The 15,374-nt window shown below is 64.9% G+C and overlaps 1 protein-coding gene across 5 annotated transcripts in view; it reads left to right on the top strand.

The window, feature by feature from the left end:
* The window catches only part of PLCD1 (phospholipase C delta 1), a 29,111-nt gene extending 13,831 nt beyond the window's left edge, over nucleotides 1-15,280 (top strand). For 4 of the 5 annotated variants that reach the window (XM_051829237.2, XM_051829236.2, XM_051829235.2 and 1 more), the window contains exons 2-15: nucleotides 615-779; nucleotides 3,424-3,652; nucleotides 10,172-10,301; nucleotides 12,043-12,274; nucleotides 12,523-12,724; nucleotides 12,810-12,954; nucleotides 13,031-13,180; nucleotides 13,255-13,413; nucleotides 13,599-13,758; nucleotides 13,866-13,982; nucleotides 14,232-14,410; nucleotides 14,506-14,638; nucleotides 14,720-14,869; nucleotides 14,953-15,280. In XM_051829237.2, the coding sequence (XP_051685197.1) occupies nucleotides 755-779; nucleotides 3,424-3,652; nucleotides 10,172-10,301; nucleotides 12,043-12,274; nucleotides 12,523-12,724; nucleotides 12,810-12,954; nucleotides 13,031-13,180; nucleotides 13,255-13,413; nucleotides 13,599-13,758; nucleotides 13,866-13,982; nucleotides 14,232-14,410; nucleotides 14,506-14,638; nucleotides 14,720-14,869; nucleotides 14,953-15,038 (2,097 nt within the window). In that variant the 5' untranslated portion in view covers nucleotides 615-754 and the 3' untranslated portion in view covers nucleotides 15,039-15,280. Of the gene's footprint in view, nucleotides 1-614; nucleotides 780-3,423; nucleotides 3,653-10,171; nucleotides 10,302-12,042; nucleotides 12,275-12,522; nucleotides 12,725-12,809; nucleotides 12,955-13,030; nucleotides 13,181-13,254; nucleotides 13,414-13,542; nucleotides 13,759-13,865; nucleotides 13,983-14,231; nucleotides 14,411-14,505; nucleotides 14,639-14,719; nucleotides 14,870-14,952 lie in introns of those variants that run through there. The other variant, XM_070073021.1, reaches the window with a different exon arrangement.
* Nucleotides 15,281-15,374: the final 94 nt, after the last annotated feature.

Raw genomic sequence — 15,374 nt, 5'->3', positions numbered from 1 at the left:
GGGGGGAGGCCTCGGTGGGCTCCTGTGTCTGCCAGGGGCGAGGAGCAGAGGCCGCTCTGGGCAGGGGCGGGCAGCAGGGCACAAGGGCCATCCTGCGGGACCCCACAGGTCCACCGCGTCATCTCGTGTAGCCCTGCGACTGCTCCTGGAGGCGGGAGCTGCTTCAGGCCTGTGTGCTCTCCGGGAAGGCAGAGGCCCAGCCACACCAAGTCACTGGCTGGGAGAGGACAGGCCCATGGGCCTTAGGGACAAAGGATTCTGGGGTCCACTTCATCTGCCCTCTTTGATCTTTGGTCCCAGCACCCTCTGGTTCACTCTGACCCCTGAGTAGGACCCGGGGGACCCCTCATCTGTCGGAGCCAGGCCATTTCCTAGGGGCTTGGTCCAGATGCCAGTCTGTTGAACTGGGGGTAGCAGGTCCCAGTGTGCCAGCGCGGTCCTAGGGTTTGCCTGGCCACCTCCGCTGGCAATCAGAGACAGCTCCCTGGAGGAGGCGGGCTCTGGGGAGGAGGATGCGGCTGGGGGACAGCGGACTCTGAGAGGGTCGGGACGGGCGTGGCCAGCGTGGGGGCCATGGGGGGAGCAGGTGACCTCTTAGCAGCTTTGGTCTCCAGGCCTGCAGGGTGACAGGGACCTCCAGGTCCTGTTGAAGGGCAGCCAGCTCCTGAAGGTGAAGTCCGGCTCGTGGCGCAGAGAGCGCTTCCTCAAGCTACAGGAGGACTGCAAGACCATCTGGCAGGAGTCCCGCAAGGTCATGCGGTCCCCGGAGTCACAGCTGTGTGAGTGCGGGGCCACGGGGCGGGCGCGGAGGGGCGCGGCAGCCTGGGACGGAGACACCGGGCGTCTGCAACAGAGGCCCGTGGTGCGGGGAGCGAGGGGAGGACCGGGCGCCTGCGCGTGACGCCAGCAGGGGACAGCTGGGACAGGCGGGCCCAGTGAGACAGAGCTGTGGGAACTCACAGGCGTCCACCCAGGAAGGAGAGAAGTTGTGTGAGTTAGGATTCTAGGTGTGGCGAGGCCAGAAGCCAGGCCCAAAGTCCAGAGGTGGAGAAAGCTCTTCCGGGTGTCCCCGGCCAGGTGGGAGGTGGGGCCGCAGGAGGCCGCTCCTTCCAGGGGGACCGGAGCAAGGCTGGGCCAGCGAGCGTGGGTCTGAGGCGTCCGGAAGCTTCGGCAGAGGCCCAGGAACGGGAGGCCAGAGGCTGACGGAAGGCACCTTGTGCGGGGCCGGGGGAGGCCCTCAGCTGGCTCGGAAGCCCTGTGGGGTCGGTGGAAGCAGACGCTGGCCTCTGCCCCGGCCTGGCTGAACGCTCGGGCCCGGAGGGGGCCGCCAGGGCCTGAGAAACGGAGTCCTTTTTAAAGATGCTCTTTTTTTTAAAGATTGATTTATTTTGAAAGAGTTACAGAGACAGAGAGGTCTTCCATCTGCTGGTTCACTCCCCAGATGGCCACAACAGCCAGGGCTGGGCCAGGCTGAAGCCAGGAGCCAGGAGCTTCCTCCGGGTCTCCCACGCGGGTGCAGGGCCCAAGGACTTGTACCATCTTCTACTGCTTTCCCAGCCCCATTAGCAGGGAGATGGATCGGAAGTGGAGCAGCCGGGACTCGAACCGGCGCCCAAATGGGATTCTGGCTCTGTAGACAGAGGTTTAATCCCTTACGCCACAACGCTGGCCCTGAGGAACTGAACTTTTAGCGTTATTTAGCTTACACTGATTCATGCCCATGGCCGCAGGTGGCTGGGGGCTGCAGCCTGGACAGTGGGGTAGGGTCGCTGCAGCCTGTTTCACACTGCCCACGGCCCCAGGAAGCCCCAGGCCAGGACCGGGAGGCAGAGCAGTGACAAGCCCTGGGCAGGAGGGGAGCTGGAGGAAGGGGAGGCTCGGCCCCCCGAGGGTGACCCCTAGGGTGTCGTTAGCCCCTGGGCTGGGGACGGGCTGGAGGACAGGAGCCCTCAGAGGGTCGCGGGGGCCGTGAGCGGCGGCAGGGCAGGGGCTGCGGGGGAGGGGTCCTGAAGCATCCTCAGCACGGCCTGCCGCCTCCCAGAGGAGCCTGTCGCCTTGATTTCCCCCTGTGGCGCCACGCAGGCTCCTGCGCTGGGCTGCTGCCCTGATAGGGCCCTTCCTGTCTGATGCTGGTGGGCGGGGCCCCGCGGGGACGGGGACCCCGTGCTCAGAGCCAGGCAGCTCCCCGGCGTGCATCTAGCACCTGGCAGGGGCGGGGGCCTGAGGAGTGGGAGCCCCCGCCTGGGGAGGAGACAGCCACAGGCAGCAGGTAGAGCAGGCATTGCAGGCAAGAGCCGGTGCCAGCAGGCACAAGGAGGGGCTGAGGGTGGCCCCGCGGGGAGGGGGCCCATCTCACGATCCAGGTTTGCCCAGGTGGGGAGTGTGGCCCCAAGAAGCCTTCTTCCAGGCCGCATCCCTGGGCCGGGACGTGCGTGGGGGAGGTGGAGCAGCCCCCAGTTCTTGTTGGCTCCCTGCCCCCACGACGGCTTCCCGGAGGTGCGCTCGGCGTTATCGGCGGTGACGGGCGTCTGCGCTGGCTCTGGGGAGCCCCGTGTCCCAGGCTTCCTGTTTCCACTCCCGGTCTGGGGCCCCTGCAGCTGGGGCCTGGGTGGGGGGCTCAGAGGCTGCGGACGCAGGGATTAGCAGGGATATTCTCGGAGCCCCAGATGGCCCGGCCTCACGTGTCCCCTCCCTCGGAGCCTGTGGCCTGGGCTGGGGACGTGCCCCACACGTGAGGCCTGCAGGTGGCTGGGAGGCCCTGGGCACTCGGGGGATGGGACAGGTGGACTTTCTGCCAGGGCTGGTCTAGGACTCAGGACAGAGGGATGGCTCCGGGTGGGGGAGGGGCAGGGCAGAACCCGGCTCCTGCTGTCTCGAGGCGCAGGGGGCCTGGCCTGGGGGCTGCTCCCAGCTCAGCTTTGGCGAGTGTGGGGTGGGGTTAGGCAGGGGCTTGCCTGTCCCTGGCTCCTACGGGCAGAGTGACGTCATCACAGACCCCTGTCTCCGGGACCCCGGAGGTCAAGGCCATCCTGCAGCCTCCCTGCAGAGGGGCTTGAGACGCAGAGACACACATGGGGCGAGGCCCTGTCTGCCGCCGGCCCGGCTCCCTCTGGCTTGGATCCTCTGCCCCAGGCCCCGGGCCAGAGCTGGGTGATCAGGACGGGGTCCAGGACCCGTGTGCAGCGGCCTCTCCTGGCTCCTGAGAGCCCTGCCCCCTCCCATCGCTGGGACGGGAGCCCAGGCGCCCTCCTGCCCGCAGTCTGCCCTGGCCGCTCCCCGGCTGTCCACTGCGGCTGTGTCTCATGCCCCCGCCCGCCCCGGGCTCCACTGCCGCCCTGCTCCCTGCCCTCAGCCCCGGCCGCTGTGGCGGCCAGCACGGCCGATGAGGCTTCACAGCCGCCTGACCTCTCCCCGCTCCCGCAGTCTCCATCGAGGACATCCAGGAGGTGCGTGTGGGGCACCGCACGGAGGGCTTGGAGAAGTTCGCCCGCGACGTGCCGGAGGACCGCTGCTTCTCCATCGTCTTCAAGGACCAGCGCAGCCCGCTGGACCTCATCGCCCCGTCGCCCGCCGACGCCCAGCACTGGGTGCAGGGGCTGCGCAAGGTCATCCACCACTCGGGCTCCATGGACCAGCGGCAGAAGCTGCAGCAGTATCCTTGTGGGGGCGGCGGTGCAGGCTGGGCCGTGGACCCTGGCGGTGCTGGTCCCCAGGGCAGCCTGGCTCTGGCTGAGTCCAAGGTGGGGTGCCGACAAGGTCGGGGTGTGGGAGGCCAGCTTCTCACTGTCCGCACGCGGTGGGCGTGGACAGAGCAAGCTCTCTGGCCTTTCTCTCTTTGAGTCTTATTGATTTATCTGAAAGGCAGGGACCGCGACAACTTCCATCCGCTGGTTCACGCCCCAGATGCCCACAGCCAGCCCGGTGGGGGGGTCAGGCTAACCCAGGAGCCAGGAACTCCATGTGGGTCTCACTAGCAGGGGGCAGGGACTCCAGTACTTGAGCCGTACCTGCTGTCCCCCAGGGTGTGCGTTAGCAGGAAGCTGGGGGCCATCAGAATCAGACTTCCGATAGGGGACGGGGACATCCCGCGTGGCAGCTTGGCCCCCTGCCCCAGCACCACTCGCGACCTCATTGTCTGAACCCGAATACCTTTCAAAGACGCCCATCTCCAAATACCGTCAACCTTGCGGGCCCCACGAGCCAGTCCACGAAGGGAGGCAGCAGGGCCGGTGAGGAGCCCTCTTGGCCTGCCGTGGCCCCAGGCCAGCCAGCTGTGCAGCCCCCGGTACTCCCTTGCGCTCTCTCTAACCGGGATGGGCTTGGGAGACCGCGGAGGTGGGGGGCAGCTGCTCCCGTGGGCGACTTCGCCGTGGGTGTTTCAACCACGCCTTCCAGGGTTCCTGCGCCTTTTCCCCTGGGGGCGGGGGGGTGCATAGCCGCCTGTGCCGTCCTTTGAGGAGAGTGTGCTGGGGCTGGCTTCGGTCAGCGTACCTTCTGGATCTGGTTGTGCACCGTGCTGGCTGGTGACTGCAGGTGCTCGGGCTCCTGGTGGGGACAGATTAGGGTGGAAGCAGTTCCGCTTCTTTGTTAACGGTGGCTTTATTGCCGTATAATTCACGTACTGGACAAGGAACGCGTGGAAGTGTTGAACCTGACTCAACGCTGTTTAGAAGAGCCCAGAGCTGTGCGGCCGGCGCCACAATCAATTTTAGGCCCTGTTCATTTAGAACATTGGCAACATCGCGTGCAAAAGAAAACCTGCACCCTCGGCAGCCTCCTGCCCCCGCCTCTCCCTCCACCTGCAGCCCTAGAGCCAAGGAGCTACTTGCCGTCTGCGTTTGCCTATTTTGGGCATGGCCTGTGAGTGGGTCACGCGCCTGTGGGGCCTGGCTTCTTTCGTTTGACTTGGCGCTGTAGCCCGCGCTGGGACTCCATCCCGACCCACCTGCTGATTCTCCACTGTGTACACTGGCATCTGCGGTGGCTTCGCTGTGGGGTCCTGGGGGTTCCTAGCTGCTGTGAACGTGCGGTTCCGTAGGGACGCGTGCTTCCGTTTCTCTTCCGTGGGCACCTGGGCGTGGACTTGCTGCGTCACTTGGTGCCTTTGGGTTTAACCTGGGGGGTCGCCGCCTCGGTGCGCGTTCCCACCGGCAGTGCAGAACGCTTGCGTTTCGGGTCCTGGTCGGCCCTTGGGGTCGTCTGTGCTTTTGGTGGTGGGCACCCTGTGGGTGTGGGGTGCCGGTCACTGTGGTTTAGATTTGCGCTTCCCTGATGGCCAGTACTGTTGGGCATCTGTGCGGGTGTTTACCGGCCATTTGTATTTGGAGAAATACCCATTCAGATCCTTTGCCCATTTGCATTGTCACCGAGCACTTTCCTCGCTGAATTTTTGGGTTTTGGCTTTACTGTGATGAGGCACCCACAGCGTAAAGTTTCCCGTCTTAGCTGTTTGTAAGTGTGCGACTCCGTGTCAGCTACACGCACGCTCCTGTGCCTGCCCCCCCCCCCTCAAGCCCTGGCAGTCACCTCTGTATTTTCTGTCTCCACAAATCTGACCACGAGCCTCGTGCTGTGGCGTCACGCGACAGTGTCCTTGAGGTTCATCCACATAGTGCCGCGTGTCGCCAGGGCCCCGTGAAGGCGGGCGGTGTCCCCCCGCGTGCGTCGGCCACACCGTGTGTGCCTTCGTCCGTGGGGACCCGTGCGTGGCTTCCGCCTCTCGGCAGCTGTGGACAGCACTGTGAACGTGGGTTCCCAGTGATGTTGAGCGTCTGCACGTGCCTGGGTGTGTTGCCTTCAGAGAAACACTATTCGGAGTCTTCGCTCAGTTTTGATTGGATTATCTGTCTTCATTTATTTTTTTTAAGATGTATGTATTTATTTGTTTGAAAGTCAGAGTTATATGAGGCAGAGAGAGAGAGAGAGAGAGAGAGAGAGAGGTCTTCCATCCGCTGGTTCACTTCCCAGTTAGTTGCAATAGCCAGAGCTGTGCTGATCCGAAGCCAGGAGCCAGGAGCTTCTTCCGGGTCCCCCATGAGGGTGCAGAGGCCCAAGGACTTGGGCCATCTTCTACTGCCTTCCCAGGCCATAGCAGAGAGCTGGACCGGAAGTGGAGCAGCCGGCACCCATATGGGATGCCGGTGCCGCAGGTGTCGGCTTTCCCGCTACGCCACAGCACTGGCCCCCTGTCTTCACTGAGTGGTACGGACTCTGCATGTATTCCATGTCTCCTGGGAGATGCGTCTTTGCCGATGGTCCCTCCTGCTCCGTGTGTTGTGTCTGTCCTCTGGGTGGTGTCTCCAGAGCACAGGCACCTTTAGCTTTGATGAAGTGTCACTCATCTGCCTGTTTCTTTTCTTGTTTGTGCTTTTGGGTCTAAGAAGGGTCTGTTCGCCCAGAGTTAGCAACATTTACTCGAGAGCTCTCACACTGAGGTGCCTGACCCGTTCTGAGGTTACTTTTGCATACGGCGTGCGGTAAGGGGTCCCTTCCTCCCTTCGTCACACATTTGTTTTCTGAAAAGATTATCTTGGACTGACGGTCGTTGCGCTGTCTTGTCCCTTGTCAGGCTTCAGCCGGCCACAGCGCGAGGCCTTACCCTCGACTTTCAGTTCCCGTCCGTGCGTCTGGATGTTGATCCTGGCACCAGCACGGGGTTTTGGTTTCTGTGAAATCAGGAAGTGTGAGTCCTTCCGATGTCTTCCTTTGCAAGGTTGCGGGGCTGTTCCGAGTCTGTTGACGTCCACACGGATTTAGAATCGGCCTGTTAGTTTCTGCAGAGAAATCCAGTGGGGATTACATCGAATCTGTGGATCCACTTGGACAATGTTCTCAGTGAAGCGTCCAGTCTTCTGCCAGTGAAGGGGAAATATTTTTATTTGTGTCTCGTTTCTTTCAGCGGTGCGGTGGTTTTCAGAGCCCGGGGTTTGTACTTTGGAGCGGTGTGGTGGAGCACTTCACTCATTGTGAAGCTGTGGTGACTGGAGCGCTCACTGGGCGACACAGTGTGAGCCCTGTGGGCGACATTTCCTGCGTGCCCTGGAGAACTTGAGACTTCAGTGGTAAACCCCGGTGCTGCCTCTGCCTGATTTGTGCCTCTGAGACGCCTCATTCTGTGGCCCATTGCACGTTGTGCAACCTTGTCCTTGCACAACCCGTGAGCTCTGCAGGGGCTGCTGCCGGAACGCGAGGTCATAAAGCGCCAACCCCCACGCAGAGCCCTCAGCGCGGACTTTGGCTGGGCCTCTCTGCACTCGAGGCTTTCACCTGGCATCCTGCCGTCCTTCACCTCTCTGACCATCTCTCATCTCTCCATCGTTCACCTCTCCAACCATCTGCCATCTCTCCATCGTTCACCTCTCCAGCCATCTCTCATCTCTCCATCCTTCACCTCTCCAGCCATCTCTCATCTCTCCATCCTTCACCTCTCCAGCCATCTCTCATCTCTCCATCCTTCACCTCTCCAGCCATCTCTCATCTCTCCATCCTTCACCTCTCCAGCCATCTCTCATCTCTCCATCCTTCACCTCTCCAGCCATCTCTCATCTCTCCATCATGCACCACCCATCATCTATCTGTCATCCGTGTGCTAAAGAAGGCACTTTGAATGTTCGTGGGAAATACAATGTAAACATACATTGATCTTGATGCAGGAGCTTTCGAAATGTTTGCAGGTTTTTTCATAATATACCTTTTCATGCACTTTTTTATAGCCCTGTGGTATGCATGGGTTTCATTTTTTAAAAACTTATCTTTTTTGTTAAAGATTTATTTATTTACTTGTGAGGCAGAGTTACAGACAGAGAGAGGCAGAGAGAGAGGGAGCGAGAGAGATCTTCCATCCGCTGGTTCACTCCCCAGTTGGCCGCAATGGCTAGAGCTGGGCCAGGCTGAAGCCAGGAGCCAGGAGCTTCCTCTGGGCCCAAGGACTTGGGCCATCTTCTACTGCCTTCCCAGGCCACAGCAGAGAGCTGGATCAGAAGTGGAGCAGCCAGAACATGAACTGGCACCCATAAGGGATGCTGGTGCCACAGCAGAGGCTTAACCTACTGTGCCACAGCACGGGCCCTAGAGGTTTTGTTTTGTTTTGTTTTTAAGACCTATTTCTTTATTTGAAAGTCAGAGTTACAGGGATAGAGGGAGAGACAGACACAGAGAGAGATATACATCTTCCATCTGCTGGCTCACTTCTCAGCTGGCTGCAACAGCCAGCGCCAGGCCAGGCTGAAGCCAGGAGCCAGGAGCTTCTTCCGCGTCTCCCACGTGGGTGCAGGGCCCAAGCACTTGGGCCATCTTCTACTATTTTTCCCAGGCCACAGCAGAGAGCTGGATGGGAAGTGGAGCAGCCGGGACTCGAACTGGCGCCCATATGGGATGCCAGCATCCCAGGCAGCAGCATTACCCTCTAGGCCACAACAGCAGCCCGAGAACGGTTTTTTTTTTTTTTTTTTTTTTTTTTTTTTTTTTTTTTTGACAGGCAGAGTGGACAGTGAGAGAGAGAGACAGAGAGAAAGGTCTTCCTTTTGCCGTTGGTTCACCCTCCAATGGCCGCCACGGCTGGTGTGCTGCGGCCGGCGCACCGCGCTGATCCGATGGCAGGAGCCAGGTGGTTCTCCTGGTCTCCCATGGGGTGCAGGGCCCAAGCACTTGGGCCATCCTCCACTGCACTCCCGGGCCACAGCAGAGAGCTGGCCTGGAAGAGGGGCAACCGGGACAGAATCTGGCGCCCCAACCGGGACTAGACCCCGGTGTGCCGGCGCCACAGGCGGAGGATTAGCCTAGTGAGCCGCAGCGCCGGTGAGAACGGAGTTTTAATGGCCTGCTCTAGGCTGACCTCAGCTTCCTTCCTGATCTTTGCTTCTGCATCTCAGTTGCCCCCGGATGCATTTGGCAAAAACCGCGGCGCTCGCGCCTCTGTAGTCCGCTCTGTGTGTGACACTTATTTCCTGGTGTCAGGGTCGTCTCCGTAAACCCCTCCAGTGAGTAAAACAGTGCCCTGGCCCCTGCCCTCTGCAGCCTGCGATCCAGCCGCTGCGGTTGAAGCTTTACTTTTAGTTTCCCTCACGCTCGCCTGCACAGGGTGCTGTTAAGCTGGTCGTCCTATAGTTTAGGAAACTGCATCTCATTTTCAAATCTTTGATATCTGCGAGCAGCGCTGCCAAAGGCCAGCCGCCTCTTCTGGCTCCCCGTCAGGTCGTCATCTTGTCTTCTCACGGGTCCAGGCTTTCCCTTCGCCCGTGCGCCCCTTCTTCTGGCCGGCTGACCCTGCTGCCTTTTTTTTTAATTTTTTTATTTGAAAGGCAGTTACAGAGGCAGAGAGAGAGGTCTTCCGTCCACTGGTTCACTCCCCAAGTGGCTGCAACAGTTGGAGCTGGGCTGATTCGAAGCCAGGAGCCAGGAGCTTCTCTGGGTCTCCCACGTGGGTGCAGGGGCCCAAGGACTTGGGCCATCTTCTCTGCTTTCCCAGGCCACAGCAGAGAGCTGGATCAGAAGTGGAGCAGCCGGGACTTGAACCGGCACCCGTATGGGATGCTGGCGCTTCAGGCAGCAGCTTGACCCACAGCGCCAGCTCCCACCCTTGCCTCTTCCTGTAAACTAAGCCCAAGTGCTTGGGAGGACTGGAACCCAGGCACATGCTGGTGACAGGACGCTGGGGGTCCGTGGCTTCTTCCTTGTCTGCATTTTCTAAATTGTCTGCAGCGAGCCTTTTGTAGTCGGGAAAGTTTTCCCAATGTCCAACGGTTTTGAAATGAGCAGACAGCGGCCCCCTGGGCACCGCAGGCCGCCGGGGCATGTGGGCAGACAGCGGCCCCCTGGGCACCGCGTGCGGGAGGTCAGCAAACCCCTGGGCACCGCAGGCCGCCGGGGCATGTGGGCAGACGGCGGCCCCCTGGGCACCGCGTGCGGGCAGACGGCGGCCCCCTGGGCACCGCGTGCGGGCAGACGGCGGCCCCCTGGGCACCGCAGGCCGCGAGGGCGTGCGGGCAGACGGCGGCCCCCTGGGCACCGCAGGCCGCGAGGGCGTGCGGGCAGACGGCGGCCCCCTGGGCACCGCGTGCGGGAGGTCAGCGGCCCCCTGGGCACCGCGTGCGGGCAGACGGCGGCCCCCTGGGCACCGCGTGCGGGAGGTCAGCGGCCCCTGTCCCGGGATGGCTCCTTGATCCCCGCCCAGCTGGATCCACTCTTGCCTGCGGAAAGCTGACAAAAACAAGGACAACAAGATGAGCTTCAAGGAGCTGCAGAACTTCCTGAAGGAGCTCAACATCCAGGTGGACGACGGCTACGCCCGCAAGATCTTCAGGGTGAGGCGGGCGGCTGTGCGCATGCGTGCCCAGGGTGAGGCGGGGCGGCTACGCCCGCAGGATCTTCAGGGTGAGGCGGGGCGGGCGGCTGTGCGTGCGTGTGCGCGCGTGTGTGTGCCCAGGGTGAGGCGGGGCGGCTGTGTGTGTGTGTGCGCGTGTGCGTGCCCAGGGTGAGGCGGGGCAGGCGGCTGTGTGTGTGCATGTGTGTGTGTGTGTGCGTGTGCGCGCCCAGGGTGAGGCGGGGCGGGCGGCTGTGCGTGTGTGTGCGTGCCCAGGGTGAGGCGGGGCAGGCGGCTGTGTGTGTGCATGTGTGTGTGTGTGTGCGTGTGCGCGCCCAGGGTGAGGCGGGGCGGGCGGCTGTGCGTGTGTGTGCGTGCCCAGGGTGAGGCGGGGCAGGCGGCTGTGCGTGTGTGCGTGCCCAGGGTGAGGCGGGGCGGGCGGCTGTGCGTGTGTGCGTGCCCAGGGTGAGGCGGGGCAGGCGGCTGTGCGTGTGTGCGTGCCCAGGGTGAGGCGGGGCGGGCGGCTGTGTGTGTGTGTGTGCGTGTGCGTGCCCAGGGTGAGGCGGGGCGGGCGGCTGTGTGTGTGTGCGTGCCCAGGGTGAGGCGGGGCGGGCGGCTGTGCGTGTGTGCGTGCCCAGGGTGAGGCGGGGCAGGCGGCTGTGCGTGTGTGCGTGCCCAGGGTGAGGCGGGGCGGGCGGCTGTGTGTGTGTGTGTGCGTGTGCGTGCCCAGGGTGAGGCGGGGCGGGCGGCTGTGCGTGTGTGCGTGCCCAGGGTGAGGCGGGGTGGGCGGCTGTGTGTGTGTGTGTGCGTGCCCAGGGTGAGGCGGGGCTGGTGGCTGTGTGTGTGCGTGTGTGTGCGTGTGTGCACGTGTGCGTGTGTGTGTGCGTGTGCGTGCCCAGGGTGAGGCGGGGGCGGGTGGCTGTGTGTGTGTGTGTGTGTGCGTGCCCAGGGTGAGGCGGGGAGGGGCCGGCTGTGCGGGGTGGCGCTGAGTGGGCCCCTGACCCAGGCCCAGGGTGAGCTGGGGAGGGCCTGGCTGTGTGGGGCTGTGCTGGGCTGTGCTGGGCCCCCTACTCAAGCCCAGGGTGGGATGGCGAGTGGGGCCGGCTGTGCGGGGCTATGCTGGGTCCCTGTCCCAGGCGCAGGGTGAGTCAGGGAGGGGCTGGCTGTGCAGGGCTGTTGTGGGTCCCTGTCCCAGGCGCAGGGTGAGTGGGGAGGGGCCGGCTGTGGGGGGCGGCGCTGGGCCCCCCACCAGGCGCAGGGTGAGTGGGGAGGGGCGCTGGGCCCCCCGCCAGGCGCAGGGTGAGTGGGGGAGGGGCGCTGGGCCCCCCACCAGGCGCAGGGTGAGTGGGGAGGGGCTGGCTGTGCAGGGCTGTTGTGGGTCCCTGTCCCAGGCGCAGGGTGAGTGGGGAGGGGCCGGCCGTGCCCGGGCGCTGGTCCCCCCACCAGGCGCAGGGTGAGTGGGGAGGGGCTGGCTGTGCAGGGCTGTGGTGGGTCCCTGTCCCAGGCGCAGGGTGAGTGGGGGAGGGGCGCTGGGCCCCCCGCCAGGCGCAGGGTGAGTGGGGAGGGGCGCTGGGCCCCCCGCCAGGCGCAGGGTGAGTGGGGAGGGGCGCTGGGCCCCCCGCCAGGCGCAGGGTGAGTGGGGAGGGGCGCTGGGCCCCCCGCCAGGCGCAGGGTGAGTGGGGAGGGGCCCCCCCGCCAGGCCAGCGCAGGGCCGTCTGAGCCCCTCCCCGCCATCCCGCCAGGAGTGCGACCGCTCGCAGACGGACTCCCTGGAGGATGAGGAGATCGAGGCCTTCTACAAGATGCTGACGCAGCGGGAGGAGATCGACCGGGCCTTCGCCGAGGCCGCGGGCTCCGGCCAGACCCTGTCCGTGGACCAGCTGGTGGGCTTCCTGCAGCACCAGCAGCGGGAGGAGGCGGCGGGGCCCGCGCTGGCCCTCTCCCTCATTGAGCGCTACGAGCCCAGCGAGACGGGTGAGGGCCTCCCCGGCGCGGCCGCTCCCAGGCCCGGCCTCAGCGCCCCTCTGGGCCTGGTTTCCCGCCCCCAAGACGCCAAGACAGGTGCAGGGCAAGCACGAGGAGGCGGCCCCTTGCTCCGTCACTGCGGGCCGAGCTGGTGGCCCGTCAGGCAGGCAGCAGGCAGGGGGCTCCTCCGTCCAGGGCGGCGGGTGGCCAGGAGGGGCCTGCGGGCCGGCCCTGACCTGCGCCCTCGCCTGCCCCAGCCAAGGCGCAGCGGCAGATGACCAAGGACGGCTTCCTCATGTACCTGCTGTCGGCCGACGGCAGCGCCTTCAGCCGCGAGCACCGGCGGGTGTACCAGGACATGGGCCAGCCGCTCAGCCACTACCTGGTGTCCTCATCCCACAACACCTACCTGCTGGAGGACCAGCTCACCGGGCCCAGCAGCACCGAAGCCTACATCCGGTGTGCCGAGGGACGCCTGGGGGCGGGAGCCTGGGGGGGCCCAGGACCCAGCCCCAGGGGTCCTAGCTCTGCCCACCCCCGCCAGGGCCCTGTGCAAGGGCTGCCGCTGCTTGGAGCTCGACTGCTGGGACGGGCCCAGCCTGGAGCCGGTCATCTACCACGGTTACACGTTCACGTCCAAAATCCTCTTCTGCGATGCGCTCAGGGCCATCCGGGACTACGCCTTCAAGGTGCTTGAGCCCCCACCCCACCCCAGGGGCGGGGCTTAGCAGGGGCCCCGCCCTCCTAACGAGCGCCCGCCCCCAGGTGTCCCCCTACCCCGTCATCCTGTCCCTGGAGAACCACTGCAGCCTGGAGCAGCAGCGCGTGATGGCGCGGCACCTGCGCACCCTGCTGGGCCCCATGCTGCTGGACAGGCCGCTGGACGGGGTCACCAGCAGCCTGCCCTCCCCCGAGGTAGGCGGGGCGGGGAGGGGCGTGGGGGTGTGGCTGCGAGGCCGGCAGCTTGACCGGGCGCCCCTCACTGCTAGCAACTGAAAGGCAAGATCCTGCTGAAGGGCAAGAAGCTGGGGGGGCTCCTGCCCTCCGCGGGGGAGGGCGGCCCCGAGGCCACCGTGGTGTCGGACGAGGACGAGGCCGCCGAGATGGAGGACGAGGCGGTGAGGAGCCGCGTGCAGCACCAGCCCAAGGTTCGCGGGGGAGCAGTGGGGCGGGGCGGCCCCGCGGGCTGCTGCCCGGCTCGGCTCTCAGACCCTCTGCCCCTCTCTCTGTCTGTCGCCCTGTCCGTGTCTGTGTGTCTGGGTCTCTGGCTCTCTCAGCGCCTCCTCTGCCCCACCCTCTCTGACTCTAACCCGGGCCTCCCCGCGGCCCCCAGGCGGACAAGGTCAGGCTAGTGCAGGAGCTCTCGGACCTGGTCATTTACTGCAAGAGCGTCCACTTCGACGGCTTCTCCAGCCCCGGCACGCCCAGGCGGGCTTTCTACGAGATGATGTCCTTCTCGGAAAACCGCGCCCTCCGCCTGCTGCAGGAGTCGGGTGAGGCCTGGGGGCTGGGGGCTGTCCCCTGCCCGGCCAGCAGGCAGAAGCAGCGGGAGGCCGTGTGGGCCCGCCCCCCCTCCTGACCGCACCACACCTGCCCTCAGGAAACAGCTTTGTCCGCCACAACGTGGGCCACCTGAGCAGGATCTACCCGGCCGGCTGGAGGACGGACTCCTCCAACTACAGCCCCGTGGACATGTGGAACGGGGGCTGCCAGATCGGTAAGGGCGGGCTGCGGCGGGGGCCGGCGGGACTGCTCAGTGCTGCCCGGAGGGCCCCCCCACTGGCCAGCAAGTCCCGGTGTCTGGCATCCCTTGGGGGATTCTGGCACCAGGCACGGGGTGTGTGGTCGGTGCCGAGGGGCAGGGGGGTTGCACCTGCTTCCAGCTTGCCATGTGACCCCGGCCCCAGCGTGCCCCGAGCAGCCCGCTGCTGGCCCACAGCCTGTGGCTGCTCTGTCCTGCCTCTAGTGGCCCTGAACTTCCAGACGCCGGGGCCAGAGATGGACGTGTACCAGGGCCGCTTCCTGGACAATGGGGCCTGTGGCTATGTGCTGAAGCCAGCCTTCCTGAGAGACCCCAACACCACGTTCAACGCCCGTGCCCTGGCCCAGGGGCCCTGGTGGGCTCGGAAGCGGCTCAGCATCAGGGTACGGCCCGGTGCAGGAGGGGCGGGTGCCCGCGGCCTGCCTCCCCGCCCCCTCGCCACCACACCCGAGCCCCAGCTGTCCCCTGCTGTTCCTAGGTCATCTCCGGCCAGCAGCTCCCGAAAGTCAACAAGAGTAAGAATTCCATCGTGGACCCCAAGGTGACGGTGGAGATCCACGGCGTGAGCCGGGACGTGGCCAGCCGCCAGACCGCGGTCGTCACCAACAACGGTACGTGCAGGGTCCCTGCCGAGCCTGGCTCCCGGAGCCCGCGCCCTCCCCGCTGACGCGGTGCCGGTGCCGGTTCCGTAGGCTTCAACCCGCGGTGGGACACGGAGTTCGAGTTCGAGGTGGTGGTGCCGGAGCTCGCCCTGGTCCGCTTCGTGGTGGAGGATTACGACGCCTCCTCCAAGAACGACTTCATCGGCCAGAGCACCATCCCCCTCGGCAGCCTCAAGCAGGGTGAGTCCCGGGCGAGGGCGGGGAGGCGAGGCCCGGCTGGCGGCCGCGGGGCAGCTGGCTGAGTGCTGCTTCCTGCCCGCCAGGGTACCGCCATGTCCACCTGCTGTCCAAGACCGGAGACCAGCACCCGTCGGCCACCCTCTTTGTGAAGATCTCCCTCAAGGACTAGGCCCGGGGGTCCCGCGGGGTCTCTCTCCGCCCGCCACGGGGGCAGCGCTGCTGCGGCTGCTCCGAGCTGGAGGCCCCGCGCCGCGGACGGCGCCGCTGTGTCGTCCTCGCTGCTGCTGTCCGGAGCCAGGGGTGGCCGGGTCCCTGGAGCTGTCCTCGATTCCGTTAGCACCAGCACCGCGGCCGCGCGCCCTGGAGCCGGCCCTAGGTCAAGGGTTTTTATAAAAATCACACTAAGACTGAGCCCTGTGGTTTGTTTACCTGCACACCGGAAGCTCCCTGTGAGGGCGTGTGTGTGTGTGAACATGTATGTGTGTGCACATGTATGCGTGTGCAC

The sequence above is a fragment of the Oryctolagus cuniculus genome, chromosome 4 (assembly GCF_964237555.1).
Source record: "Oryctolagus cuniculus chromosome 4, mOryCun1.1, whole genome shotgun sequence".
In the NCBI taxonomy this organism is placed as follows: Eukaryota; Metazoa; Chordata; class Mammalia; order Lagomorpha; family Leporidae; genus Oryctolagus; species Oryctolagus cuniculus.
This window is presented reverse-complemented; position numbering and strand designations above follow the sequence as displayed.